The sequence below is a fragment of the Mustela lutreola genome, chromosome 14 (genome assembly GCF_030435805.1).
Source record: "Mustela lutreola isolate mMusLut2 chromosome 14, mMusLut2.pri, whole genome shotgun sequence".
In the NCBI taxonomy this organism is placed as follows: Eukaryota; Metazoa; Chordata; class Mammalia; order Carnivora; family Mustelidae; genus Mustela; species Mustela lutreola.
Window position 1 is genome coordinate 14969567 of NC_081303.1, and position 27971 is coordinate 14997537.

General features: G+C 46.9%; 1 protein-coding gene across 5 annotated transcripts in view; it reads right to left on the reverse strand.

Moving 5' to 3' along the window:
- Positions 1 to 327: 327 nt before the first annotated feature.
- PTPN14 (protein tyrosine phosphatase non-receptor type 14) overlaps positions 328 to 27971 on the reverse strand; it is a 167762-nt gene continuing 140118 nt past the window's right edge. For all 5 annotated transcript variants that reach the window (XM_059145765.1, XM_059145769.1, XM_059145766.1 and 2 more), the window contains 8 exons: positions 25275 to 25353; positions 21778 to 23255; positions 17322 to 17465; positions 15771 to 15989; positions 12453 to 12581; positions 9987 to 10221; positions 6089 to 6252; positions 328 to 714 (listed from right to left, as the gene is read on the reverse strand). In XM_059145765.1, the coding sequence (XP_059001748.1) occupies positions 586 to 714; positions 6089 to 6252; positions 9987 to 10221; positions 12453 to 12581; positions 15771 to 15989; positions 17322 to 17465; positions 21778 to 23255; positions 25275 to 25353 (2577 nt within the window). In that variant the 3' untranslated portion in view covers positions 328 to 585. The remainder of the gene's footprint in view (positions 715 to 6088; positions 6253 to 9986; positions 10222 to 12452; positions 12582 to 15770; positions 15990 to 17321; positions 17466 to 21777; positions 23256 to 25274; positions 25354 to 27971) is intronic.

Genomic DNA, 27971 nt, shown 5'->3' on the forward strand with positions numbered 1-27971 from the left:
GCTGAGCATGGAGGCAGAAAGGAAGAAGGGAGGCCGCTGGCCAGCAAGGCTCATGAGCCCCCAAATGTAAGAGAATAGTGGGGTTTTCTTTGTTGTTGTTGTTTCCCTTCAGGGAAGGGCCTTGGCCCCTATCTATTAATTTTAGAACAAATTAATTTTCTTGCCATGTTGGATTTGGATGGAAGATGAGGCTGATGAATTTCAGGGTCAGTTACTAATCTGGCCGCAACTTCACTAGAGATGTCTTCCCTTTATGCCTCTGTCCTCCAGATGATCTACCAGACAGCCCTTCCTACTGACATATTACAATGCAGATCAGTCAAAATATCGTTCAAATGAAAGGTACTATATTATTGTGAAAACTGAATTACAATGATTCACAAAAGTTATCCCAAAGGGGAAAAAAATAAATTATCTTATATAAAATAATCTATGATGTTTTGTGAATGCTCTCGGCTCCTGTCCTCAGGAGCCCATGACCTGCCTGCTCTGGCCATCCACACCCCTCGGGGGGAGATGCTGTCTGGGGTGCCTCCCCGTCTGCACACCGGAGCTGGGTCCTCTTGCAGGAGCTGGGTCGAGGGGTTAAATGAGTCTGGAGTTTTGGAGGAACTGGACGAGCACTTGGTAGACAAACTTGTACTGGGCGATGGTCTGGATCATGAACATCCTCTGCTCCCTGAGCAGCCGCAGCATCACAGGCACGTCCACCTTCTGCAAGACAAGAAAACAAGCACCACACCCTGAGATGAGAAGCTGCCCTTGGGCCCCTCCTCATTCCCTCCTCCGGGAAGCTTTGGCTCACTGCCCATCTCTAGGTACATGAGAAAGCCAAGGGCCTGGCCCCTCTAGGGTTGCCCATTCAAAGACCTTCTACCAGCACCTGGAGAATCTGGCTGTCACATGCCACTGGCACTGGTGTGAGATGTGAAACATGCACCAGACGGTTCGAGAAAACCCAGAGGCTGCAGTCGCTCATACTGGACTGGTACTCCCCACTCCGGCTGGAATCAGTGGCAGGATTCAAGACCTCGCTGGGTCTTAGTTTCTTATTTGTACGAGAAAAAAAAAAATGACGCTTTCCTTTGACGACAGCGTGGCTTTGCCGCGGTTAACAACACTTCCTCAGCCAGAACAGTGGGTGACTGGGCCGTACCCGCCTGATGGGATCCAGCAGTGACATGCACGTAAGGCATTTGGCACAGTGTCCGGCACACACTGAGTTCTTAATAAAGACCAACCTTTATTATTACTATCAATGAGCTGAGAAAAATCATACTGATCCCGCTACCTCACAGAATCGTGGTCATTATCAAGTGAGATAATTTATGGGTAAACCTGGAAAACATCAAGTTACAATCTCTGAACACAGTCCTGTTGATTGGTTGGTTGGTTGGTTGATTTTTTTTTTTTTAGTTGGTCCTTCTCTTTTTGTCTCTATGCCTCACACCCATTTTCAGAAATTCTATCAATTCGTGTTTGGGGTCTTCTCCAGGATAACTAGGCTGCTTCTCAGCTTTTGCCTTTTCTTTTTTCTTTTCTTTTCTTTTTTTAAGTTTTTATTTAAATTCCAGTTAGTCAACATAAAGTGTAATGTTAGTTTCAGGTGTACAATACAGAAATCAACCCTTTTCCATCCAACACCCAGTGCTCATCACAACAGCCATAATTAGAGTGAAAACCTTTCACTAAAAATATCTTCTATATAAAATGAGATTGCCCGTGTGTCAATTCTTTGGGAATACAGAACCAGCTTCAACAGAAAGGAATTAACACAGACCAGAGGCTCAGTCGAGTCCTTTGCATCCTCCTGGACCAGCCAGGGCAGAAGTCTCAGGGAGTCCGCAAAGCCAGCATGGCCGCAGCACACGGCCCCTGCACTGGGAGCTCCTCCTCTGCGCTTGAGGTCTGCAAGCGCAGAGCAACCGCAGGAGGCAAGGCAACGCACCCCCAGCGGTAGGTCTTTTCTTACTTGACTTTTACAAGCCACTTCAGCCACTTCGAACTTCGTGTAGCTACGATGCAGCACATGCCAGCCTTCTTGGTCTCTCTTCTCCAAAAACCCATAATGCACACCACAGATTTAAAAGAGACAGAGGCAAGTCCTCAGTAAGAAGGAAAGAGAAAAAGGCATGTGAATCCTCAAACTATTAGTCAAAACCTACAGCCTATGCTGTAAGCTTTGAACTAGTGGATGTTTGCCCACACGATACTTCCAAGTAACCGACAGCGCGATGTACAACCCATGGGCACCCAACGATGAACTTACACCAGCACACACTGCTTGGTGAGCATTACTGAGCTGGGTGCTGAAGATGTAAGGAGAGAGTAGAGCTGCTACTCCCCCATTCCCATCAAGGTTTTGACGGGGAGGCAGGGTCACACACCAGTTAAGAGCACGGGCTCAGGTCAGGCTTCATCTGCCAAACCCCAGCCTTCACACTTCCTGGCTGTGGGACAGGGACACATCCCCTCATCTACTTGTGCCTCAGAATCTCTGTCACACAGGGCATTAGCAGGATCTCTCTTATAGGGTTACTGTAAAGGCTCCTTGAGTTGTAAGGCTCCCAGAATGGTGGTGGCACATTCAATATAGGTTGGTGGTTGTTACTCTGATATTGTCATTGTCACTGTTGTCATCACCCCTTCCACCTCCACCACCTCCATCACTATCATCTCCTGCACCACCATCGTCACACCTACGTCCCCTACCTTGGCCACCTCCACCATCTCGAGCTCCATCCACCATCATGGTCATTACCATCTCAATAGCCTGTAAGAATCAGCTCTAAAGACAGCATGTTGATAAGGGACAGCTGCGAGACAAGACAAAGAAAGTTCCCCCAAAATCAACGAGAGTCCTAGTTGCCCTGAAGATTCACTCCCAGAGTCTCTGCTCTCCACTGTCCCTAACTCCAAGGAATCATGCCGCAGTTGTTGTGTGCTCAGTTTTGTCCAGAAGGCATTTTCTCCTCTCTACTCCATGAGGAAGGGATAACTTATTCAGAAAAGCAGCCAGAGAAGATATCTCATTATTTGGGTACTGAAAACCCAACCTTTTATTATGAGCTGATCTAGGGCAGAGCGCTAAATCCCAGGGGGACAAGGTAGAGGACTGCAAACCATAAAACTAGTGCTTTCTGGGGCGGGGGGGGGAAGTATAGGCATTAAAATGTCAAGCCAACATTTAGTGACCCAAAGCAGTGGGCCACGAAGACACCTGTCAGAGCAGCCTAGGAGCGTTCCCTCCCCTCCCCACGTCACAGCTCCCTGACCTGACTGTAAAAAGCATCTTTATTCCAGGAAAAAGAAAAGGCATTTCGCTGACAAAACTAACACTGTATGGTTTACAGACTAAAATATAAAGTACACTAAATCCAGAAGCAATGGACGGGAGGCAGGGAAGTTTAGAGAGGAGAAAAACAGGATGCGCAACTTTATATTTATTTGTCAAAATCTTTGCTTAAAAAACAAATAAAAGAGCTAAATATGCTCCACTCTTCTTTTGAAATGAGGGTTTGACTTTTACTAGCCAGGCCTGAAGCAGAACAAAGTAGAGAACTTGTCTCTCCCTAACCATCTACCAATAGCAGTGATGGGAAATGGGACAGATAAGGCTGGCTATATTTGTGCTAGGGGAAGGGAAGGGAACAATATGAGTCATCTTGCTATCTTTGAATATCAATGGGAACAGAAGTCCTTTTTGGACTGACCATGTTCCAGCAAAGAATGTTCTGGCAGGCAACTGGGCATTGAGGAAATCCACTATGTTTGGACACACTGTAGAGAATTCAATCACCCTGAGCCCTCACCAAGTCCATGCGAGGCCCTAATGGCCAAATCCTCACTCGGCACCACACTGGCTCGGACATGTGCCATATGTCGTATTGGGTCAGTAACATCTGGGGGCCAATGAGCCTTCGTGTCCTCACATTACTAAGGCTCAGCTTTCGGTGGGTCTCTAAAAAGCTCAGAACAGAACCACCTTCCATGTCAGACAAGATGGACAAAAGGAGCAGTGGGGCGCGGAGGAAGAGTTCACAGGGAATGGTAGACAGAGGGACACTGTGGGGAAGACAGTGACACAAGAGAGTGGTAAGATAGCTAGGGGAGGGGACGATGATGAGGCTTTCTTCCTCCTCTGGAGCCCACTGTGTCTCCAGTGGAGCTTGGATATACTCACGCCATATATACTACACTTCTACTTCCATCTTTTTCCATCTCCCTAGCACCGATTCGCTTTGGGACTCAATGGCAAGCTATTCAGTTTACTAGATCCTTCTAGAGACTTCTAGAAGTGACAGAGGAGCAAGTAATCAAGAAATCTCATGATGTGAGACAAAAGGATAAAAACTCACGGAAGATGACAAAATTCCTGTTAGGTAGTCTCAGCTGATTCTGCGATGGGCATTTTGCTCATCAGCAGAATGTCTGTTTTTAAAAGTAGTCTACTTTTGGTATAAGCCCAATTTTACTTTTTTTTTTTTTTTTTTTTTTTTTTAGATTTACTTATTTTAGAGAGAGAGCACATGAGAGCATTGTGGGGAAGAAGGAGAGAGAGAGAGAAGCAGACACCCCGCTGAGCATGGAGCTTGATTCTATGATGTGGAGATCGTGACCTGAGCCAAAACCAAGAGTTGGGACACCCAACTGACTGAGCCATCCACACGCCCCACAGATTCTACTTTTCAGCAGCACATTCATACATATGGATTCAAAATTTCCAAAATGAACTTTATATGGGCAGAGTTTAAAAATCCTTTAAACATGTTTGAACTTGTGTATTTATCATTTTTCTTCAAGTTTCAGTATAACAAATTTCGTGGGGCAATATTTAATCTGATTTTCAAACGACTGCTACTACTGAGTAAATCCATATATTATATCAGTTCTTTCACAGAACATGCATTGTCACATTCCCTAATTTAACAACTAAGGAACCACTTCAAAAGCTTCCTTGGATTCTCCAAGCTATATAATTTATTACTATTTTAAAAAATATTTCATTTATTTATTTGTGAGAGAGTGAAAGAGAGCATGAGTGGGGAGAAGAGGAAGAAGCAGGCTCCTTGCTGAGCCAGGAACCCGACATGGGGCTCGATCCCAGGGTCCTGGAACCACGACGTGAGCCAAAGCAGATGTTTACCTGAGCCAGTCAGGTGCCCCTGTATAATTTGAGGATGGAACAAGAACCAAGGGCACTTGGCATCTGCCAGCAGAGTGAAGACAGGAAAGAACTGGACCTCATTCTCACCTTAGCACTAGACAAGTCCCTAAGTTGTTTCTGGACCTGAGTTTCCTCGTCTGTACAACAGGACAGGTGCCCAGCTCCTCTACACGGCTGCTCTGAAGACCCCAACTAAGAGCATTAACAAAATAAGTGAGAGCCATTTAAAACCCCCAAAGACCCATGTGAACAGAAAGCAGAAGAATGGTTCTTAAGCCTTGGATTTGATCTGATCTCACCTCTGTGAAATCAGAAGCCCCTCCGTCCCACTCCCTGGCCTCGAGCTGCAGGAGAGGCCACACACCGCGTGGGCACCAGCTCAGCACAGCCCACCTCTGTGGGGAGAAGAGCTAGGCATGCACCGTTGCGGGGGCAGACCAGGTCCGTGTGCTACCCCAGGGCCTGTCTAGAGGGCCCACAACCTCCCCATCATCCAGTAAACACATTTTTTTCACAGAGGATTTCGCCTGAAACATACTCCAGAAATGCAAGTCACAGCTAGATGACCTGTGACCAGATAACCCACCGTGGAAGGTGACCCACAATAGAACCAGACCAGCTGCAAAACACCCCACAGCCTTCTGGAAGCCTGACACTAAGCACATCAGTCTTTCTCAATGTTTCCTATCTCACACTTTCATCTCTTTCTTCTGTGTTATCTTCGAGTCTACACTGAGCAAGGGAAAGGCGGAAGATAAAGGCTGTAAATGTCAAGGCCAACTAGGAATTGTGGATCTGGAAAAGTCTTGTCACAAGACGGGAAATGAAGCCCTGGAAACGCAAAGGGCCCCGGGGAAGGTCTGGGGGCAGAGTACATTTGTCCCCAAGGTGGAGTATTCAGGAAAGCTGCCAATGACTCACTTCGTTATGCTCCAGGCAGTAGATCATCAGCTCAGAAAGAATGACCACGCCGGTCCGCCCCACCCCCGCGCTGCAGTGGACCACGATGGGGGGGTGCAGGCTCCTGGGGCCTTCCAGCATGCTGTTGGTGTGGCGACGCACCGACTGGATCTCCTCCAGGTAGGCTGCAAGACAAAATACAGATCCCGTCACCAAAGTCCTACCTGGCTTTGCGTAGGAAGGTGAATATTTCTCGTTTTTTCTTTCTTTTTTTATTTCAAGCGACAATAATTTACAGTTCTTACAAGACACTAATTATTTGGCTGGTACCCGCAGTACAGTCCTGGATCCAGAAAGGACCAGCTGGGAGTCAATTAGTCCACGGGAGAATTTGTTCTTTAAATTAAATAGTTCTTTTTTAAAAATTAAATTCTGTTTTCCCCTCTGCAAATCCCAAAGTCCCCCAAGCAGATGATTCTCGACATTACTTACAGCAATTCCTACTATTAACAGACTGGGATCAGAGCACCAGCGAGGTCCCCTTGAAACGCCCGCCTGTCAGAGCCAATTTCTGGTGGGAAGAGCGTCCATCTGCCCCTTCCTCCTTCCCCTCACAGAATGACTGAATGTCAACTGAGGCTTGACTTCGTTTTTAGATGTAAAAATAGATGGGGGGGGTGCAGGGGGTCCTGCTTTACAGCTCAGATTCCACGGGGTTATGTCAGTAGCTGAAGAGGAGCCCTCCCCTGCTCCGGAGGCAACGTGTGTGTGTGTGAGTGTGTGTGTGTGTGTGTGTGTGTGTGTGTGTACGGGTCCTGTCACCTCTGCATCCCTCCTGACATCTGCCTGGCTCAGCAGGGCTGCACCGGGGTCTGTTCCCTATTCCAGTTGGGCACAAATGACAAATTATAGCCGTACAAGCCTTAACAACTTTTCCTGTTCATGGGCATGAAAAAAAAGGAAAATTCTATAAAACGTTAACCTCAAACAGTCCAAGAAACGGAAGAAGTCCATTCGTAATAGAGATTCTATAGTAGCTAGCTCAGGGGACAAACTGACCAAAATGTTCTCGATACTCAGAAAATCTCATCCCCATGAAGCATTGTAGACAAGACTGGGGAAGCGCTCAAATTGTTGGAGAGAACAAAAGGGAGCCCAAACCCATCTAGTGACTTAGAGGCATCTGTTTACATACAAGTACTACCAACTCCTACTTGCCTTTATGACATTAATGCAATTACAAAGTCGTCTGAAGTAGTTTACCAAAGTCAATGACCACCACCAATAATGTACAATGAGCTCGGACAAAACAGAACAGAGGGAAGGCAGGGCACCTGGGTGGCTCAGTGGGTTAAGCCTCTGCCTTCAGCTCAGGTCATGATCTCAGGGTCCTGGGATCGAGCCTCGCATCGGGCTCTCTGCTCAGCAGGGAACCTGTTTCCCTCTCTCTCTGCCTGCTGCTCTACCTACTTGTGATCTCTCTTTGTCAAATAAATAAATAAATAAAAATCATAAGGGGAAACAAAAAAAGAACAGAGGGAAGGCAAACTCTGAGATGACCAGACACAGCAGTTACCACCCGGGACCAACGTGAGCTACACACGGTGCATGGAATTCTCAGTTTTTCTGTGAGAGGGCTGAGAAATTCAGTGACCGGGCACTCTCGGACAGAAAAGGCAACGTTCCCGCACATGAGACAGGTCTTCCTCTCGTGCTAGGTTTAAGAGGAGAAGAGAAAGGAATACTGGTCCATAAAGCAGATGCTACCACTACATAGAATTTCATAAAACACAGAGAAACTGGATTAAAACGGATGTGCTCTCTAGCAGTCACATGAATCAAGTTCCTTAAGCTGTAACTCAGCGAAGACTTCTCCAGGCTGGAAGCCATGTGCCCTAAGCCCCTGTCTCCAGGGAGTTGAATTTAAACACAGGCAAGAATCTTTTTAAAATTCCTAAAAACCTGGAAGAGCCAACATTTCAAAGACACCACTCCTCGGCCCCTAGCACACTGAGTTTCTTAGAAGCATCAATAAATTTACATTGTTTAAAAATATTCTTCCATGGCAGTGCCTAGGTGGCTCAATCTGTTACGCATGTGACTCTTGGTTTTGGCTCAGATCATGATCTCAGGGTCCTGAGATCGAGCCCCACATCAGGCTCTGTGCCCAGCAGGGAGTCTGCTTGAGATTCTCTTTCTCTCTGTCCCTCCCAATGCCCCTTCCCACCCATCCCCCCCCCCACTCTCTCTAAAATAATAAATTAATAAATCTTTGAAAAAAAATTTTTCTCTGTTTTTCAGTAATTTAGATGGGCCTTCCTTGGTTCGAATTGAAAAGATCAGACTATGATTTTCATCACCTTACAGACTCAAACTTCTGTCAGAGCTGTTTGCCGGTCATCAAACTGATCTACTTTTATTGTTTCCTTTTCTGCATCTTGGAAATAATTCTGGTAAGTCAAAGGCTTGGTAAGCAAAGGCTTACCAGAAAAAAAAAAAAAAAGAGCACTGTCAGGAGGAAAGAAAGTTCTACAAAGGTCCCCGCCCTCCTTATGAATGTTTTGAGCTACAGATAACTGACCTCAGTTGAGGCACTAACCCTCTCTAGACTTGCTCTCTTCCGTTGTCTGTCAGTGACACCCCCTCAAGTCCCACCTTCACTGCCCCAGTGGGAAAGCAAGTACTCGCAGCGGGGAACAGGTATGCATCGGAAGTTTCCCGCTGGAACTTTTGAAATGTTCCTTTTCGGTTCTTGAAGACCTGTTCTTCCCTCCATTCTCTGCGCATACCGCAGGTTCTAAGTGAGTATCAAAATAAAATCAAGGGTTTGACATCACGCAACATCCAGATGATGTTCCCATAGTCGTCTTCTGTCTGCTGGAAAGTCAACGACACACGGGTAATAAATCTGCCGAGAGCCCGAGGCCTCACTGGGTGAGCAAGGAATGGGGTGTCCCCACAAGTGCAGGACAGGTAAGTGAGACTGCGGAAAAGGAAGGGGGAGCACGGTAGCCCTCACCAGTGTCCCATCTCACCCCCGGACCCGCCTCACTGGCCTGCCTTTCACATGAGACTTCGAGTGCCTTCCAAACAGAAATGGTTCCCTGATTCTAAGAGCCTGATCCAGAGCCTGAAATGCAGTGGGCACACACTCAGCTTTTCAAATAAAATACCGCATATATTTTAGGTCAACGAGCTTCTAAGAAAACCATACTATCAAAAATTGACAAATTAAAAAATGATAGTTCTAAAAACAACAATTCGATTTCAATAATTCCCAGTATCTTAATCAGAGGTAACCGGAAAGTACTCATTGAGATTCTTGTTATAAGGAAGGGATGCAGGACTTATGAGATACAAACCCCCATGAAAAATTAAAAAGTAAGTGTTTTTCACAGGGTTGTTTAACTATCACCGGGACACATTCCTAGAACATTTTCATTACCCCAAACAGAAATTTTGTTTCAAACAATAACTTCCTATTCCCTATTTCCCCTTTCCCCTGGTCCCTGGTAACATCTACCCTTTCTATCTCTGTGAAGTTTTCTATTCTGGATACTTCATTAAAATGGAATCATACAATGTCTGTCCACTTGTGTCTGGTTTCTGCTACTTAGCATAATATTTTCAAGGCTCAGATATGTGACATCTGTCAGGTTTGTTACTGAGTACCTAAAAGCCTATTGCATCAAGATGGAATGAACTAGTTTGCCACAGTTTCAGCTTATTTGGGTAAAAGGTAAGGGGACTGTGACAGAGGACATGTATTATTCTTCTCTTTCATACCATACGGAGGGACGTACACTTCAGTGATATAACACATTTGCCACTTAAGAGAAAACATCTCTTATCATTTCATTTCCAACTCTCAGACCATGGATGCAGTTGGTAAAATTCTGACTGGGAAGAAAAAACTTACATAAAAATCCTTGGACGTCCTCTGGGCAGCCGTGATCCGGCCAGTCCGTATACTGCAAATGCCACACTGTCCTTTCCTGCCCAGACAAAAGGTGCTTGACCTTCAAGCCTGTGGTTGCATAGCAACCGGAATCTGTTCGGAACTTTGTGGTGACCTTGAACTTGCCATAGGTGGCCGAGCTGTGCTTGGAACCCAGTTTGGGCCAGTATCGGTGGCTCTTGGTTCGTCCACCTTCCTGAATCAGACACAAAAGCAAAACCAGAAATACAGTCAGGGGAAGCTCTTATCCCCTTCTTCGTAAACTCTGAGGACAGACGAAACGCGAGCAGCGTCTAGGTCACTAACTCGGGGCACTGGGCAGTCTCCATCATGGGGGAGATCCCAGGCACCGACACCAAGACCTTTGTAGCCGTAGTTACAGCACAGAGACACTCAGAAGACAGACAACTGTGCGGCAGTTGAACGTGAAGGAGAAGAGCCAGTGGAGAGGGCCAAGGGCAGGAACAACATGGGATCTCTGTTTCTGAGGTTTGCACGGTTAAGTCACTGTAGTGGGGAGTGGATCACATGGTGACCTAGAAGGAAACCCCGAGCACGAAGCAGGAGGCGGCAGAGGAAGGCTAAGCAGCAGGCAGAGCTGGGGCACTGAGCGTGGGCGCTGCGGCTGCTCTTCCGAGGAGCCCCGATGGCCCCCTGCTTACACCTGTGGGAGGCTACAAAGGCTCCTGTCCCAATTCATCTGCTCGAACGGAATCTTACGTTTGAAGGACACCTGCCTCTTTTACTGACCAAGGGAGATCAGTAAAACCTCCCTTACCTTCTGTCACTCCTGAGTGTCCAAGCGGACGACAAATTCCAAGAGACTGTAAGCCTCTGGCTGCCACACAGACCACCAGGCTTCACGCCTGTCAGGCCAGCCCCTTCTGGACACCCAGGTTTCAGCCCAACTGCAACCTCCCCGCAGGGCCCACGGCCGCACGTCTGACTAAAAGCTGCACGCCACCACTCTCAATGCCATCCTCCATTCTGCTTCCTTTGTGGCTGGGACCCCCCCAAGTTTCCTTTATTTGTCTGGTCCCTCCCACCAAGACGGGAGCTCCCTGGGGACAGGGATCACACCTATCTAGTCGGCCACCAGGCCCCCGGTCAGCACAGATGACACACTGTTTGGAGTTGAATGAATCCCTTCCGGTAGTATGATTTTATAAGACTAAAAAGCGATTCTACACATTTTACAGAGCATTAACTCTTCGTGGGAAGGTCTCAAGTCAGCCGAGAGAAGTACTACAGGTTTTAAAGGGCTTGAACTGACTTTCATCACTACCTTCTTAAGGGGTTGTTCTGGGAAGCAACTACTCAGAACAGTCCATGAAGGAAATATGAGTTCTGTTTTCAGTTCGCTGCTCCCCACCCTTTAAAAATTTGTAGGAAAGGGGTATTTCTTTTCCTTTTTTTTTTTTTTTTTTTTTTTTAAAGATTTTATTTATTTGAGAGGAAGAGAGACAGAAAGAGAGAGAGCATGAGAGGGAAGAGGTTGGAGGGAGAAGCAGACTCCCAGCCAAGCAGGGAGCCCGATTTGGGACTTGATTCCGGAATTCCAGGACCATGACCTGAGTTGAAGGAAGTTGCTTAACCAACTGAGCCACCCAGGCACCAGGAAGGGGGTATTCCTTGCTGCAGATACTGGTGAAAGACAGATGAAGCTAGCTGGTCCCCTAAATGACTTCAAAACGGAAGTTAAAATCTCATGAAAGGAAGAAAAGAAAGTGGTTAAAATAAAAAAAACTGAGAACGTGACAAGAGAAGAAATATAAAACTTCTTCCCTTAAAGGCAGCAAAGTCCGAGCAAACTGCTCGGTTGACCAGCGGCGAGCACCAGTTTTTAGAACACCGCGCAGAATTCTCCAGTTTCAACAGAAAAACTACATTTGACTTGGCAAAGAAAGGTAACGTGTTTTTTTTTTTTTTCTCCTCTCCCCAAAGAAGAGAGAGACCTCTACAGGAACACCAGTTTCTGGTCTCTCTTCAGCTGCTAAGCACAGAAGCGTGTGGGATTGGCCATGCCCGCGGCTGGGAATACGCGCCGATCTACCCACAGCAGCCCTAAGTTCTCGCTCAAATTCCAGGGGAGCGATGATCGCGCTGTTTGGCACACACAAGTGAGCTGGCTGAACTGAAGTTTGGTTCTTATTTGTTTGTCTGATGGATTCTAGTTTATGGCAGTCTAAGGAAAAGCGCTAATAAGCTGGATGAAAACGGGATACGACAATAAATTATCTTTGGGAAATAAAACAAATCTATGTGGGAGGAGAGAAAAGAAATGCGTGCCAGAGAGAAAAAGCATTTGCAGAGAAACGGTGGTGGAGGAAGCAGGATGCGACAGCGAGGTCACCAGATGCAGAGCTGATCTCCCGCCCCCCCACCACCACCCCCGGGGACAGATGGCTGTACCCCCAGCACCCTTACCTCTTCCGCAGTGACCATGGCAATCACGTTCGCTCCCTGCTCCCACACCATCTGCCAGAAGTCATGACACGTGTGTGGTAGGGGTCCCTGAGTGGCTATGTAGTGCCATTGTGCCCCACCAACCACCACCTGGAAACCAAGGAAAGCAAGGGTAAATGAACCCCAAATCTAGAACAGCATTACCTGCTGACCATGGCTCCATCTGTCTCTACCTGAAAACCGTGGATAATATTTTAGGCCAAATGGGTTAGTGATATTATCAAAAAAGTCTGGTAACACATTCTTACATGAAAATACATTTTGTCACTCAAGCCTATTAAAATACTTTTTCTTTTTTGGTCTGTAACTTATAGTAATTATATACAAACCCGTGAGAGTTAAAAACATACACATACGCACACACACACACATGCACTCAAATTGCATGACCCTAAGGGTGTGTATAACCTAACAGAATTTGTTACAGAAATAATACTTGTGCTTAGTACGCACAAGGTACTGATTATTTCTATTCTTTCCTCCTCTCTAGTCTAGTCTGTTTCGTTTAAAACACACACACACACACACACACACACACACACACACACAACCTCAAAGTGGTCCTGATCAAGAAATTGATTTCATACCCCCACTATTATACTGTGTCCCCTAGTTTGAGGCACAGTACTCTCTACCATCCTTTTGCACAATTAAAAAAAGAAGTGTAACACGGAATATCATCCCTATGGAAGTGAGGTCTTTGTACTGATGACATGCTATGTACTGTGTTGTCACCCTCCACTGTTCTCGCGACTCCGTGTGTCACGTACAGGTGTTACAGACGCACCTCTAGCAACCACGCGTGCTACCGGACTGTTGACTCCTCGCTCATGCGGTACCACAGTATCCAAACGAACTTCAGAGTCATGAGATGATTTTGGATAATAGAAGTATTACCCCATGCAGCTCAGGGTGACCTTGGGAGACTAATTCTGTAGCTAGAAGTACTAGTGGCAGAGAATCAGGAGTAAATTGTGCCTGAGGTGTTGAAGGTCATGCTGTCAGGGTGAAATCGTGCCCTTTGGCGGCATTCTTTCTGTGTTCCTTTCCATTCCTGTGCAAAGTCGGGCCTCCTTCGACGTCCACCAGTGCAAATCTCTAGAGAGTTCTTGGAGCACGAAGTGATCCTTGTTTGAAACTTTTTTCCCTCATTTATTTTATGAAACTATATACTAACTGGATTCCAACAAAAACAATGTCTGTTATTGTCTCATTACACAAGACATGTTTAGGTCAAAGCTGGCAAGCGAAATCCATTTTCCAAGTACTGGTGGGAGATAACATTCATATATTGGCTGGCTGGCGAGGAGTTTCGTTTATCTGTGGAATTGTGATTTTAAACATTAGCCTCTCTGGCACCCAACATATAGGAACCATAAATACTTCCAAAGTATGTGGCTGCCTGGGGCCTATCAGCAAATTCCAAGTATTGACAGGAGGGCATTAGAAACTGCATTAAAACACAACAACCAATGCTACTGAGGTAGATTTCACAGATGTCATGATTCTACCTCTGGAGCAAATCAATCTTGGCTCTACGTTAATAGCTGCTTGGAACCCAGGGAGCAAACATTGGCAAGATCTACAGCTCTATTCGAAAAACACAAGGACAAGTTCTTACAAGCTCTACGGGTCTATTAAATGCACCCATGTCTAACCCGGATCCACAGGATGAAATGCAGGCCTTGGAGAATACAGAGGAAAGGGAAGCTTCTGTTAACAATACCCGGTGGGCAAAGCTGATGTAGATTGACAGCTTTTCCAGAACGCAGATGGAAAACGATGAAGGATATTTGGCCAAAAGAAGAAGACAGCATGGCATAGCTGTGTCAGAGTCCAAAGATATCCTACCAAGGAGCATTTCTGCGATTTGTATCTTCGTCTGATTCATTACTTTGGCTATTATTTCCTAATCTAAATTAAGCCCAGGAAACTGGCGGCGTTTACTCAAGAGTTTCCTGGGGTTCATTCTGTATTGTTTTAGTTCTCACTCTCAAAACCTAAAACCAAAATACCCAGTATGGTCCACAAGAGTATCCCCTTCGTATTTTTGCACAGTACTTTCTGGTACTTAAAAATATACACGTGGTTATCTATGCTCTGTGTACAAAACCCCTACATCCAACCACAGTGTTCTTTTCCTATTCTGTCCTACAACTATTGTAACGGACACAGGCACCAGACATCTGGCTGTATTTTATTTATTTATTTTTAATTTTTTATATATATATATATTTTTTTAATATAGTGATGGCTGTATTTTAGAGACTCAGAGGAACCTACCAAAAATTCAGCTACAGTTGGAAAGTCCAACGAGGAAAGGAAATAACGCCAAACAAGGCCAGAAACAGATTTCTGAGGTTATGATCATACACGACTATTAACATGAACTGTGGATGATTTAAAAACATCCTGCTGTACCATTAGTATATGAATAAATTCTCCCACTTTGGAGGTCAGAGCCTGCAGTGACATTCCAAGCAACTACATTCTGTTACTGGGAGGGCAGAGGACGGTAAGCCATGTAGGAGACATTTAACCATGGAGCCACGCATCTAGAACTCTCAATTCTAGCTGGCGTCGAGCGACGCTACTTTTCAAGTTGGTGAAGTACTGAGACGTGAAGATCTGAGGTATCTGAGGTACTAACAAAGAACGGAGGATAGTCCCGCGCGGACGAACGCGGCCAGCCTTGCAAGAGCCGCATCACCCACCGGCACCTTCACGGCCTGCGCCGCAGGGTCCGCTCTTCGGGACACGGCGCACCCCGGGGACGTCGGGGTCCGCTCTTCGGGACACCGCGCACCCCGGGGACGTCGGCGGGACGGCGCACGACCCGCACCAGCACCGGGGAGAACCGGGCAGTTTCTGCCGCTCCCCAACCCCCTAAAGACGTCCCTGACAGGACAAACACAACGCGTGCGACTTCCAAAGTCTCCACCGTGTGCGAATCACGAGCCGAAGAGGACACCCCGAGCTTCCCGAGCGCGCCCCGGGGATTGCTGTAAGTCGCGGAGAGGAACAAGCGAATTCCCCTGCGGCCAATCGCGACCCGAGGTTCTCCCGGACGCCGTGCGGCTCCCTTCTCTCCGCGGTGACGGACATGCCCGCCCGTCCGGTTGACTAAGCTGCACGGAATTCAAAAACACTCCCTCGGGGGCTGGGGACGAGCCAAGAGGCTCAGTCGGAGCCCGATAGTTTTTTTTTTGTTGTTTTTTTTTTCTCCCTGCATTTTTGCCTGGAACCCCGCAATCTTCCGCAAGCCGCCCCCCCACTCACCTTGATGTGGGAGGCGTTGATGTAACCCGTGTTATTCTCTTTGGTCGGGACCAGCTCCACTCTGTTCTCCTCGTACGGGACGACTTCGCGGATGCGGCTTCGCTCGGCGTTCTCCGGCAGCGCGGCCGTGCTGAAGATGCCGTTCGCCTTCTTCTTGGGAATCTGCTCGTATTCTGTGAACACCATTCCCTCCTCTAGCTTTTTCTTCAGGGTTCTGAACTGCAACAGAAATTAATCCTCAGCTCCCCAGATTACCTTATTCAAAAACTCCAACGGGTCAGAGGCCTTGAAATATTTCACAGTGATCGCGTTAATCGGTACTTTTGGGGGTACGATGGACGCCGAATTATCTGGTCTCCTTGTTCACCAGAGTGCTAGTGTCTCTGGCCCAATAACCAATCTCCTTCTCACTCACGCTTGAAACAGAAGTGGTCAGCAAGGCCAGGCAAGAACCCAAATTCAAAATCAGTGTTTTTGTTATTAACACCTCTGTTTAAAGTCCCAGGGATGAGAAGACTGTTCTTCTCAATTACCCAAACATCCTTTTTCTCCACTTCCAGAGCAGTGTTTTGTTTTGTTTTCGATAAATTTAAGATGATACTGATCTATAGTTCCCTCGTTCTGAAGATGAGATCTTGTCTTTTATTTTTCCCACTGCCAAACCACTCATTACAAACACATGGTATTCACTGGATTAAATGATTCCTCTAAAGTCCCTTCTGCCTTTAAACCTTTGTTGTTGTTGTTGTTATGTTAGTCACTACACAGCACATCATTAGTATTTCAGGGTCTGATGGAGGGTCCCATGACTCGTTGCTTGCATCTAACACCCAGCGCTCCATGCAATCCGTGCCCTCCTTAATACCCATCACCAGGCCTTTCTAATACTTCATATATACTGGCAGAAATTCTAAACAGGAATGCTACTAGCATTCTATTAAATTTACACGTGTTTCTTAACCAGAGAGTAATTTCAGGAACTAAAGGAACACCCCTCTTCACCTCTAAAACACTAGCATGCAGCTGCTTCCCGCTTTTCAAAACCAAAGTTCTCACAATGCATTATCCTAAAAATGATAAATCAGCCACGTTTTACAGCCAAATAGGGGGATGGTCTATTAAAAGAATTCTATGAATATCTGGGTAAGACAGTCACTCCCTAAGAAAGGATAATGGTTCACTAAATTCATAGAGGCTGAGAGCTACAGCAACAGGTGAACTTCCTTATCTTGCCAAAAAAAAAAAAAAAAAACATAACAGGTCCAAAGAAATGGAGTGACTGGACCAAGGCTACGTGGCTGGCTAGTGGCAGGTCCCAAGGCAATGCCCCTGCCTTGTTAGGCAGGCATCACTGCTTCAACTCGATGAAGAAACTTGAGATGCTGGAAAGCATCAATTTAATACAGTGCACACACCGGGTCTTGCTAATCTCAAACTGGGGAATTAATTCATCAAACAAACCTCAGGGCTGGCATGTTTGGGCAAGGAGAGAGCTCTGGAACCCCAAGATCACAGAGAATGAATCACACACTTGACAAGCCCAGTGCTTACCCTCTCGTCCATGGGAACTCGGGTGGCATCAGCTCGACTGTCTTCCCGCCCCGAGACCCGGGCAACGGAGAGTCCATTCAATGCTGCCAACATGAGCGGCCGCTTCTGTGCTTCCAGAGTGGCCATCTTCTGCTTCTCTAGATTCTTGCGGCAAGAAAAGGCATGTTCTCATTGTTTATTATATGGGTAGAATGCTGGAATGTGTTTTATTTAATCTCCCCAAATCTGTAACTCCCCAGCCAAGGAATGCAGACAATCACCATTAGTGGGGCAGATTCAAACACAGCCTTCCCATTCTTCCCACTGTGTCTGCGGAAGCCAGGTCCTCTGGGACTCCTGAGCTTTTATCTAAAAATGGATGAGTGAATGAACTAACAATAAGTCAGAGCAAAGACGCCATGGAAATATCCCTCTGCCACGGGGCTCACTCCAAAGGAAAAAGAAAAAGAAAAAGAAAAAAAGCAAAACTGTGTACTAGCAAGATGCTTCTAGAAGGTAAGGGCTGAAGGAAGACAGAGTGAGGGAGAGAGAAACAGCCAATCCAGTCACAGTGATGGACCTTTTATTCAGATCAAATGATTTAAAAACAAAAACAAAAACAAAAAAACCATAAACATGGTTTGTTGCATTGTTAAATGCAGATTCACAAACCATAAAAAAAAAACCTTCCCAAGTTTCCACTCTGAGGAGCAGAGATGGAGAGAGTCAATCCTATATCGGAGCTCTGGTCCCCGGGACCGTCTGCAGTACGAGGGAGATGCGGGTGAGCAGACTTGCCAACACCAACGTCTCCAGTCATCCAACGTGATCCGTGAGGCATTACCCTTCCTGCTGCATCTGTAAGGCCCCAAGGAATGGGCCCCATGGTTCCCAATGGTCACGGTGGGACATTACTGAATGGGACACAGGTATGGGAGAATATGGATTTGGGGACTGAGCAGCCCATTCCGGGAGAGGGTTGGAGGTCTTGTTGGTGGCATTTTTGATTTCCTCTCCAACCTCACCTGCACCAACATTCTGAGACAGGTTCAGTCAAGGTTCTGGCTGTTACTTCTAAGGCTACACTCCCTAGTGCCCCCTAAACGACTAAGGTAGAAAAGGCACCCGTTTTACTCGGGCAATCCAGTGAGAGCATTTCCCAAAAATAATTTTGTCTTAGAAGACAGAAGAATAGTGGGACTTCCTAAAGCATATGAGCAGAGGAGTTAAACAGCATTTAAGATTTTGCTCCTGACAGAAACAAAACTACTCTATAGGTCCCTTTGGATGCCACATGGGAAGGGGTCATCTTATCCCTGGTTTCTCTTCAAGGCTTAAGGTCCTTTTTTACCCCTTGAGTTTATTATTTATAAATTTACTCCCCCTGAGAGGTTGGTGGTGAGGGAGCCATGGTGCTGGCAGAGGACAAGGAGTGAGCAGACTATCCCAAGTGTGGGGGCACAGGCGGGCATTACAACCCCACACAGTCAGCCTCTCCATGTCACCCAGAGTCAGAATGGAGCTCTGGCCTTTCTGAGGGAAGGCCACCAATGCGAGGCTTCATCCACTGTCAGGACCAGCCCAGCAGACAAACTGAAGGAACATCTCAGTGGAAGACTAACTGGGGGAGTGAGAAAAGTGCCGAGGTTCACCTTCGGCCAAAAGAATGGCCCCGGCTTCTCCATCCCACGAAGAGTTTGAAGATTCTGGATTTCAATTTGGGGGCTTTTGTTTGTTTGCTTGCTTATTAATGTTTGTGAGAAATAATTTTCCCGTTATCTCTTTTAATTGGGAACATTTCACTTCCTCTGTGAAATTCTGAGAAAAGCAATCATTTTGGGGGGAAAAAAAAGTCCCTAAGGTCCTCCAAACAGTCTTTCTGCTTCCTTCCATCTGTACCATAAGGGGACACTAATGAGGCCTAAGGCAAAAAGTGACTATCTTGTCTTTCTCGGAAAAGGATTACTAGTTACCTAGTGAAAACTGAAACCCCAGTGATAAACGTTTTTTCTTAGTTCCTTCTCACTTACCCTATACACTTGTTACCAGAGATTAAAAAAAAAAAAAACAAAAAACTCAGAAATCTGATTTGGCTTTTTCTCTTCCTGGCACCCGACTTGGGGCTCAGAAGCTAGACAGTGAAATGTCCTCGAGGCAGCAGTAGCAGCCGGAAGGCGGAGCTACCACAGCAGCAGACCTGAATCACCCATCAAACAGACAAGTGGCTCCAAAATTATGGAGAGTTGCCACAGGGGACATTCCCACCATACCTGCGATGCCCCCCCACCCCTTCTGCCCAGTTCCCCTTTGGTTAGATTTTCTCACTGTTTCATCAAAAACAGCAGATGGAGAACTACCCCAACCTTCAGGGCCACTGGCACTGTCACCATCTCGCTGGCACAGTGGCTCACTGAAGAATCTCCTAGTCCTTCTCTAAGGTCAAGACATCAGCCAAGGGCAGCAATCCCTGAGCTCCTGAGTATATATAATCTGGAAAAAAAATCAATGGGAAATGAAATAGGAATGGGATACCGATGTTCCTGAGCCACAATTAAGGGATGAACTCAGTTACTCACTATTATCCATATGGATGGGGTGGGTGAGCCCATGGGAAAAATGGTGGAAACGCCCTTCCTTCTCTGTGATGGCACAAGAAGCTCTATGTAGGGAGTTAGGGCCATGGGTTTGGATCCAGGGTTTTGTTTAACACAGGTAACAGGAGGAGCGGATAAGATGACCACCATGAGTTTAGGGGACCATGAAGGTATCAATAAACCTCAAATCAGCAGGGGAAATAGCAGAGCTGAATGCTCTGACAGGTTCCTGAGTTGTGGTAAAGGAGCCTCCGGGGCCAAAACACACTGAAAATCCATCTCCACCAAAGCATGACTTTTTCCAAGCTGCGAAAGCTCTCCCCAGGGCGCCACCCCCGTGTTTCATTCCATCCCCCAGCCAAATGGTTTTATTGGCCAGAGGCAAAAGCACATCTTTCACAATTTCCCTCTAGGTTTGCAAAAAGTGGAAAAAGTTATGCCTGTACCAAATTCTTAGTGCTTCTCTACTTGGGGCCAAATCTGGGCTGCTGGGAATGTTCTGAAAATTTGTCTAAAGTAATGAAGTTGCTGCGGTTAGATTCCTGAACCCCAAAACGTGGCTTCCTTAAAACTCTGGCCCTTAGCTGTTCTCTTCAGCTTGATTACCCACTGGGGCGCAAGGAGACTTGTAAAAGGAAGGGAGTCTAAGAAGCCCCCTCAAAGCAAATTTAACTTGGCCGCTGGCCCGGAGTTCCCGCGTGCCAGCTACCTTATGTAGAGATGTGGTACCTGCAGAGGAGAAGTCAAGAGCGGTCTCATTACTAAGGACGCGATTTTTCATTTTTTAAGGGAGTGAAAATTTCCAGAACAAGCAGCAACAGTCATCTGAATTATTTTTTTTAAGTAGCAACTACAGGGATACCTTGGAGGGGTGGGGGCTCAGTCAGCGAAACGTCTGACTCTTGGTTTCAGCTCAAGTCATGATCTCAGGGTCATGGGATGGAGCCCCGGGTCAGGCTTTGCACTTGACTTGAAGTCTGCCTGAGAATCTGTCCCTCTCTCTCTACCCCTCCCCTCGCTCACTCTCTTGCTCTCAAATAAAATAAATAAATAAAATTTTAAAGTCGCAACTACAATCTAGCAATTTTCTCATTAGGACATAATTCACTTTGTTGGTCTGTGTGTGCACCTGTTACCTACACACTCTTGCTCGGACCATACCTGGCCCTCCAGCTGGCACATGTCCTGAAAGACAGTGAGTCATGTCTAATATCAGGCATCTTCAAACGTTGTACGTGTGTGTAGATGAACGCGTGTACTCACACGCACATGTGTGCATTCTGACAGAATGAGCTCAACGGGGAACTAAAGCTTAGTGGTGAATTCGTGAGTATACTGTCGTGTTCTTGGGTTGTGTTGAACATCCATTGAAAGAAAATCTGAAAGGAAGGCTGGACACGTCCCGGTGTGGTCAACACCGGTGAGCTATCCTGACGCACAGATCGCCACACGGAGCTGCACTTAGAAAGGGGGGGGTCGCTCTCTCACACGATCTAATCGGGGGAAACAAGCTTTCCCCCGAAAGAACCAACAGGAGACGCAGGAAGGAGAGCTCCGAGCAGCTCACACAACGGGATGTCTGACCCTAAACAGAGGGCACGACGCCGGCCCCGGACCCCGGCCCGACAACCAGCCTGCGCGCAGCATCCTAAGTCCACGACGGCGCGTGGTGCCAAGTACACCAGTCGGGGCCCTGAGTGAAAATGGAAGATGGAACCGAAAGGGTGAAACACAAAGTTCTGTGAAAGAGAACAGCCTGTTGAAATGCTCACTGATCTGCCAACTCCCCAACGTCTGGATGCTTCCGTACTCAGAGTCACGGCAAAGAGGCAGAGGACACTGCAGGGGACGCAGACCCCGCCCCGGGAGAGCAGGACACTTACCCTGAGCGCCATCTCTCTCTCTATAATGCTGTCTTCCAGCGAGAACATCTCGGACACGGGTCTCTCCTTCACAGGCTCTTTTTTGACCCGCTCCTTCACACTCGTCAGGTCGGGTTCAGAGATGGACGGACCGAGGGAAGGCCCGGCCACGGCCAGCTGGTCGGCTCGGGAGACGCTGATGGCCTTGGCCGGCCCGTGTCTCAGGACTCTGGCCCTGGCCACGGCAGGAGGCAGGCCGACCTGGTCTTGCCTCAGCGCCCCGTTGCTGACACTCTTCCTTGGGCCGGGGTACTCGGGTGGGGGTTTGTTTGGGATCCGGGCCAAGGCTGCCTGTAGCTGGGCACTGTACCCCATCTTCTCCCGGAGCACGGGGATCTGCGGCACCGAGCCCGGGACCTCCTCGTCCTCCTCGTCCTCGCTCTCACTGCTGTGGATCAGCATGGTGGCGTCGGAGAAAGTCTTCTTGTGGTGGTAATGGGGAAGCTGGTGAGCCTCGTGGCTCCCGGGCACCTCCTCGGGGGGCCCCTGCTCCCGGAGGGTGTTCCGGCGAGCCATGGGGATGTTGAGGGACTTCAAGGTCATGGCTTCCATGCCCCGCACCATGCTGCTCATCACCTCCAGGCTGTGGCGCTTATTCACAGGGCCATGGTGCTTGGCTGTGAGGGGCTCGCTCACCTCCTGCAGAGACTGGTGCACCACCGGGGAGCTGTCCTCTTGGAAGGTCTTCACCGAGAGCTGCACTTTGCGGGTCACCAGGTCAGGGCTGCTGCCGCTGACGTACTTGTGGCGGTGGCTGGCAAGGTCCGGGGTGCTGGTGGCAGGGCGCGGCCGTGGGTAGGGGGGCGGCGGCCTGAAGAGATAGTTTTTGAGCATGTGGGCCGCGCTGTAGCTCTGCGCGCCCTGGAGCTGCGTGTTGGCCAGCTCGGGGGTGCTCACCGTGTGGGAGATGGCGCTGGCCCCCGGCTTGCTCGGCACCGTGCAGTTCTTTGGGTTCATCGGGTCGCACGGACCGACGAGCTTGTTACCGTAGCCGCCCTGGGGCCCGTAGGGGACAGTGTAGGGGTGCCGCTCCCGCATCTCAGGCTGGCTGTACACCAGATCCTCCGGCTGGTTGTAGGCATGTGTGTTGATGATGTTGAGGTTTCGCAGAGACTGGCTCTGGCTGTCCGTGGGCAGGACCCCCCTCTTCAGCTGTCGCATGACTGTCTCGTAATCGGGGGTCGGCCGGTAAGACGGCACAATGATGGCACTGTGCCGGTGGCTCGGGATGTAGTCCGCCCGCATGATGTCGCTCCCCGGGATGCTGAGGTTGGAGGACACGGGAGAGGCCTGGACGAACGTCTGTGAGCAGCTGAGCGAGTTGATGCTGTGCGCACTACACACGCTGCCGTTGGTGACGGTGCCATTTAAATAGTTCAAGTCCAGGCTGTTGTGGGAGTTGCGGTATAAGGCTTCCTCGTTCCCATGGACAATGCTGTCTACAAGGAGTCAAACAAAGGCATGTGAGCCCCCACATCGCCCTGCTTCGACTGAGTTCCCCCTCACACTCATGGGCGTGATTTTTTAGAAGTCATGAAAAGTGAAACCCTGGGGTCTCCACCCAAACGTTCTAAAGGAAAACCAGGAATTTTGGGTGAGGTGCCAACATACAGAAGGAACCCTTGAAAGCATACTAAAAAGAAAAAGGGAATCTAATCAAAGCAAGCCATGCCCATTTGGAATAGTTACTACCTGGGTCAGTTCTCGATTTTGCCATCAGCTTTGAAGTCAGGCACCAACAATGGCCTTCATGCTGGGTGAATCTGTCTTCTTGTTCAAGGTCCAGCAACAGAGGACTGGATATTTGGGCCAGGAAGTCAAGAACTTCAACAGGGCAACAGATTTGATATTACCGAGCACCTGTGGCTTAGGTTCCTGACTGTGTCAGCAAAGGTCCCCTCAACTGAGGTGAGGGGTGTCTTAACGCTCACCTGAGCGTTAAGACACATGACAGGGATGCAGTCAAGATGTCCGTGTGCATGGCTAGCTTGCTGTGATGAGCTCCCAGAGGAGAGCAAAAGCAGAATCAAGAGTTCAGCCACTGCCTACAACTCTCCTCTAAAATCAGTTTCCTCACTGAGGTCAATTCACATTCAAATTAATAAGAATCCAAGGAGGTATTGAAAGAGATAAAAAGTACATTTCTAAAGTCAGGCCCATTCTAGGTGTCCGGGGTTCCTTTAAAACACACACACACACACACCTGCCTCTAGGAAGGCAACCTCTTGCTGAGACATTTTTCAGTGAGCAAAGTACATTCACGTTCACGCTATGGATTTAAGCAAAGTAAAGGAAGACAAGGCAGAAAGACAAACAAAACAAAACAAAAAAACAAAACACTCCCAACTAACCAGAAAAGGTGACTGAAAACACTCAGCTGCCCGAAGAGGAGTGTGGTTCCAGACTACAGGAGAGTTGCTGGGTAAGAAAACCCAGCCAAACACGGAGACAAAAATGTTCCCCTTCTAGCTCTAGTGGGGTTTGGTGTTTTCCCACAGAAGCAGGGAAACTTTGCTAGTCTTCTTATAAAAAGTGTTTTATTAAATAGTCTTCATTATCTAAGTTTCCAATCGCACACTCCGACAGCACAGAGAAATTCAAAATCGCTGGCATAGGATAACACAGAAACTAATGATACATTTAACATATTGTCAGCCTCCCCATTTAATTTCATTCCTTTTCTGAGATGCCGTTAGCGTAATGATGAAGAGCTCTGGCTCTTGACGCCAATTTTCCTGTCCGAGCTCCTCCAACTCCCCTTCTGTATCCCACTTTCTGTATCTGCAAAATGGAATAATGGTATCTATGGCGTGGATTTATTTTGAGGATTAAATGAAACAATACATTGCAAGGGCTTAGCACAGTGCTTAGGGAGTGGAATTGCTCTATAAATGTTAATTGTGATTATTAGAATCATTATTACTGGATTGGATTTTTCTCACACATTTTGCACGATGATGTTTTGGGGGAGAAAAAGAGGAAGAAAAGAGATTTACTCGGAGGCAAGAACAAGTGCACAGACAACTGGCAGACGGTAGTGAAAAAGAGTTGGGAGCATTTGTGTCTTTGTTCTAAGTATTCTGGACGTCTGTATTCTGTCACCTGAGAGCCCAGTGCACTGTTACAAGCTTTCCGATAAGGGCAGTGAGGGTGAAGAGTATTCAATTGGGGTACTGGCCCTCCCTCTTCTCCAAGCCCACTTACCAGAGCAGAAGAAAAAAGGAACTTGCCCCCTTCCTTCTCCCAACTCCCCTGGCAGCCAATTCTGGAAAAATTTTCTTCTCCGAGGCCCATGACATTCTATGCCTTTCATACATCAAAACTGCTGCCTGCTGTCATTCAGACAATGACAAAGTCAAGACAAAAGTATGACCGTCGTCTAAAAAAAAAATTGTCTTTCCTGCTCACAGGTACTCAATTTTTCGTCTTAAGAAGGGAAAATGGCAAGCCCCAGTTACCTTGTGAAGTGTGCGTTTCCGAGTAGTGTTCCCCACACTGGACGTGCATGGGAGGCAAGATGTACGGCTGCTGTCGGGGCTGAAAGAGAGAACACGGCAAAGCTGGGAAGGCCGCGGCACAAGGGGCCATGGGCGATCGCTCACAGGGAACCCACCCATCACTCGCCCACACCTGCGGGGAAGCACAGCGTGGCTGCTCGGCCTGTCTGCCCTTGACCCATACCTCGTTCTCGCTCCTCGGTACTCCTGACTCCTACGTTTAGGACTGGAGAAACGGGGAAGGGAGGAGTAGGGAGGCTGGTTCAAGGTGGGAAAGTTAAGAGGCTACAATGAACATATCGTCCATTTCCTGATACACTTGCAAGACTCCCAATGCCTTTTTAAAAAAATATTTTATTTATTTATTTGATAGAGAAATCACAAGTAGGAGAGAGGCAGGCAGAGAGAGAGGGAAGCAGACTTCCTGCTGAGCAGAGAGCCCAACGTGGGGCTCGATCCCAGGACCCTGAGATCATGACCTGAGTCCAAGGTAGAGGCTTAACCCATTGAGCCACCCGGGTGCCCCTCCCAATGCCTTTTTAAGGAATAAGTCAGAACATGTATAGTATTCTGTTCTACCCAAGAAATAACATGACTATGGGGGAACTCTTTTTCACTCTATTAAAAATTGGCTGTACCTATAACCCTTGTTCACAGTACATCAACTTCCAACAGGGACAAGGGAGTGCTGAGCTGGGTCCACTTGCAAACTCATGCAAAAATCTGAAGGGTGACCCACAACAGTTAGTGTGTAGTTCTCAATACCACTTATGGAGAACCCAATATGGAAGGGCCTGGCAGGGATTCCAGTTCAACCATCTCCCCCCGCCTACACACACCCCCTTTGGTGAAGAATCTTTTCCAAGAGATTCTTAAAGATGGCCATTTAGCCTCAATCTGATTAACTTCCTGCAATAGGTAAGGGTGAACTCAGAGGGGAAAAAAATGCTTAGACAGGTTCAATATTTGGTGAGCCAACAAAGGAAATACAGTAAGTTGCTAAGGAGATCTAGAGCAAGACATTGAACCTGAGTGGGTCTCAGCTTCTTGTCAATCATAAATCATGCCTCTTCCCCCCATGAGAAACAATAACCATTTTATTTATATATTGGGATTCCAGATAAGAACTTCCTTGAAGAAAAAGCTTTGATACTAACAAAAAAAATCTTTTTAAGACGCTGGGCCTGTAAACCACCAAGCAAAATATCTTATATTGTTATTTGATTATTTTGAAATTAGCCTTATAGATACTGGTTTAACTGTTACTGCTCTAGGAAGAAAGTTGAGATCAAGCCAAAAAAAAAAAAAAAAACCAGAGCCAGCAGGGGTCACACTTTCTCAGTGTCGCTCCGCTCCGTTAAAGAAGAGCACTCTCCAGAATCATGACTCATCTACCACTTCCTCTGCCACAAACGATGCTTAAGCATCTAAAGGGCAAATAAAGAAGGCGATGAAGACAGGGGATCCGAAAATGAAAAAGAGTCAGGAGAGAAGAAATGAAGAATTGAAACTAATCTAAGAAATTAGTTCATGGTACCAAAGAAAAGGTGCTGAATCACTATCGGCTTTTCTCAATATTCCCAAATCTCCCTTTGGCTGGTTTTTGAATTATAATTTTAAAATATTTTTCCTCTTCTTGGTAATACATCATTCACCTCAGTTTTTCCAGAGTGGGACAGCCAGTTTTGAGGCTTGTAACAAAAACAGCGGGAAGGGATTCATACAAGGTAGGAGAAACACATAGTAAGGCACGGTTGGCTTGCTGCCTTCTCTCGCACTTATTTTTTTAAAAATCCAATAATTAAGTGATTGTTTATGAACTGGCATTAAATGTAGAGCAAAGAACAAAATAGCAAACGCTCCAAATACCATTTCAGGATATTATTTATTCCATATAGTAGTATATATGTATATATTCCATATATATAATGTATATCATTCTATTTCTTTCCAGACCTGTTAATACAGAAACAAGTGAGATGCTATAACATGGGCAGCCAAAGAGCAAGAGAAAAGTAGCAGTCCTGGGCATCAGCAAGGAAGCCAAAAAGAGACAATGCCACTCATCCCAGTGAACTCGTGGTGAAATGGTTTAAGCCAAAGGATACAGGAAGGGGGGAAGCCTTGAATTTGGCTTCCTGCAAACTGTCTTCATCCAGATAAAATAGGAAAGCCTCTTTATCTTCTCTAGATAAGTAAGATGAGATCCAATCACAAGACAGCCTTACAGTGCTTTGCCTCTATGGTGTTTTAAGGACATAAGTGAAAAATTATTTCCCTAATGAAGACATGTGAACTCTACAGAAAAAATTAAAATAATATTCACAAAGGAGACGTATAAAGAAGCCAGTGCCATGAACAAATCTATTAATGCCACAAGGGAAAAGCCCAATGTGACCCTTGAGATCTCCAAGGAAAGGGCCACTTGTGAGATGCTATGCATGATATCAAGATTAATAATATTCATGTGGGGACTCAGGAATGTGATGACATATGGTGCAGTTTTAGAATTCTAAGAGTTCATTGTCTATGCATTTTCCAGAAAAAAAAAATCCCCCAAACTTTCCTTTTAAAAGACAAGTTAAAGATGTCCTATAGGGTATACACTGTGTATGAGAAAAAAATCAATTTTATTCTATCATTGCAAAGAAAATCCTC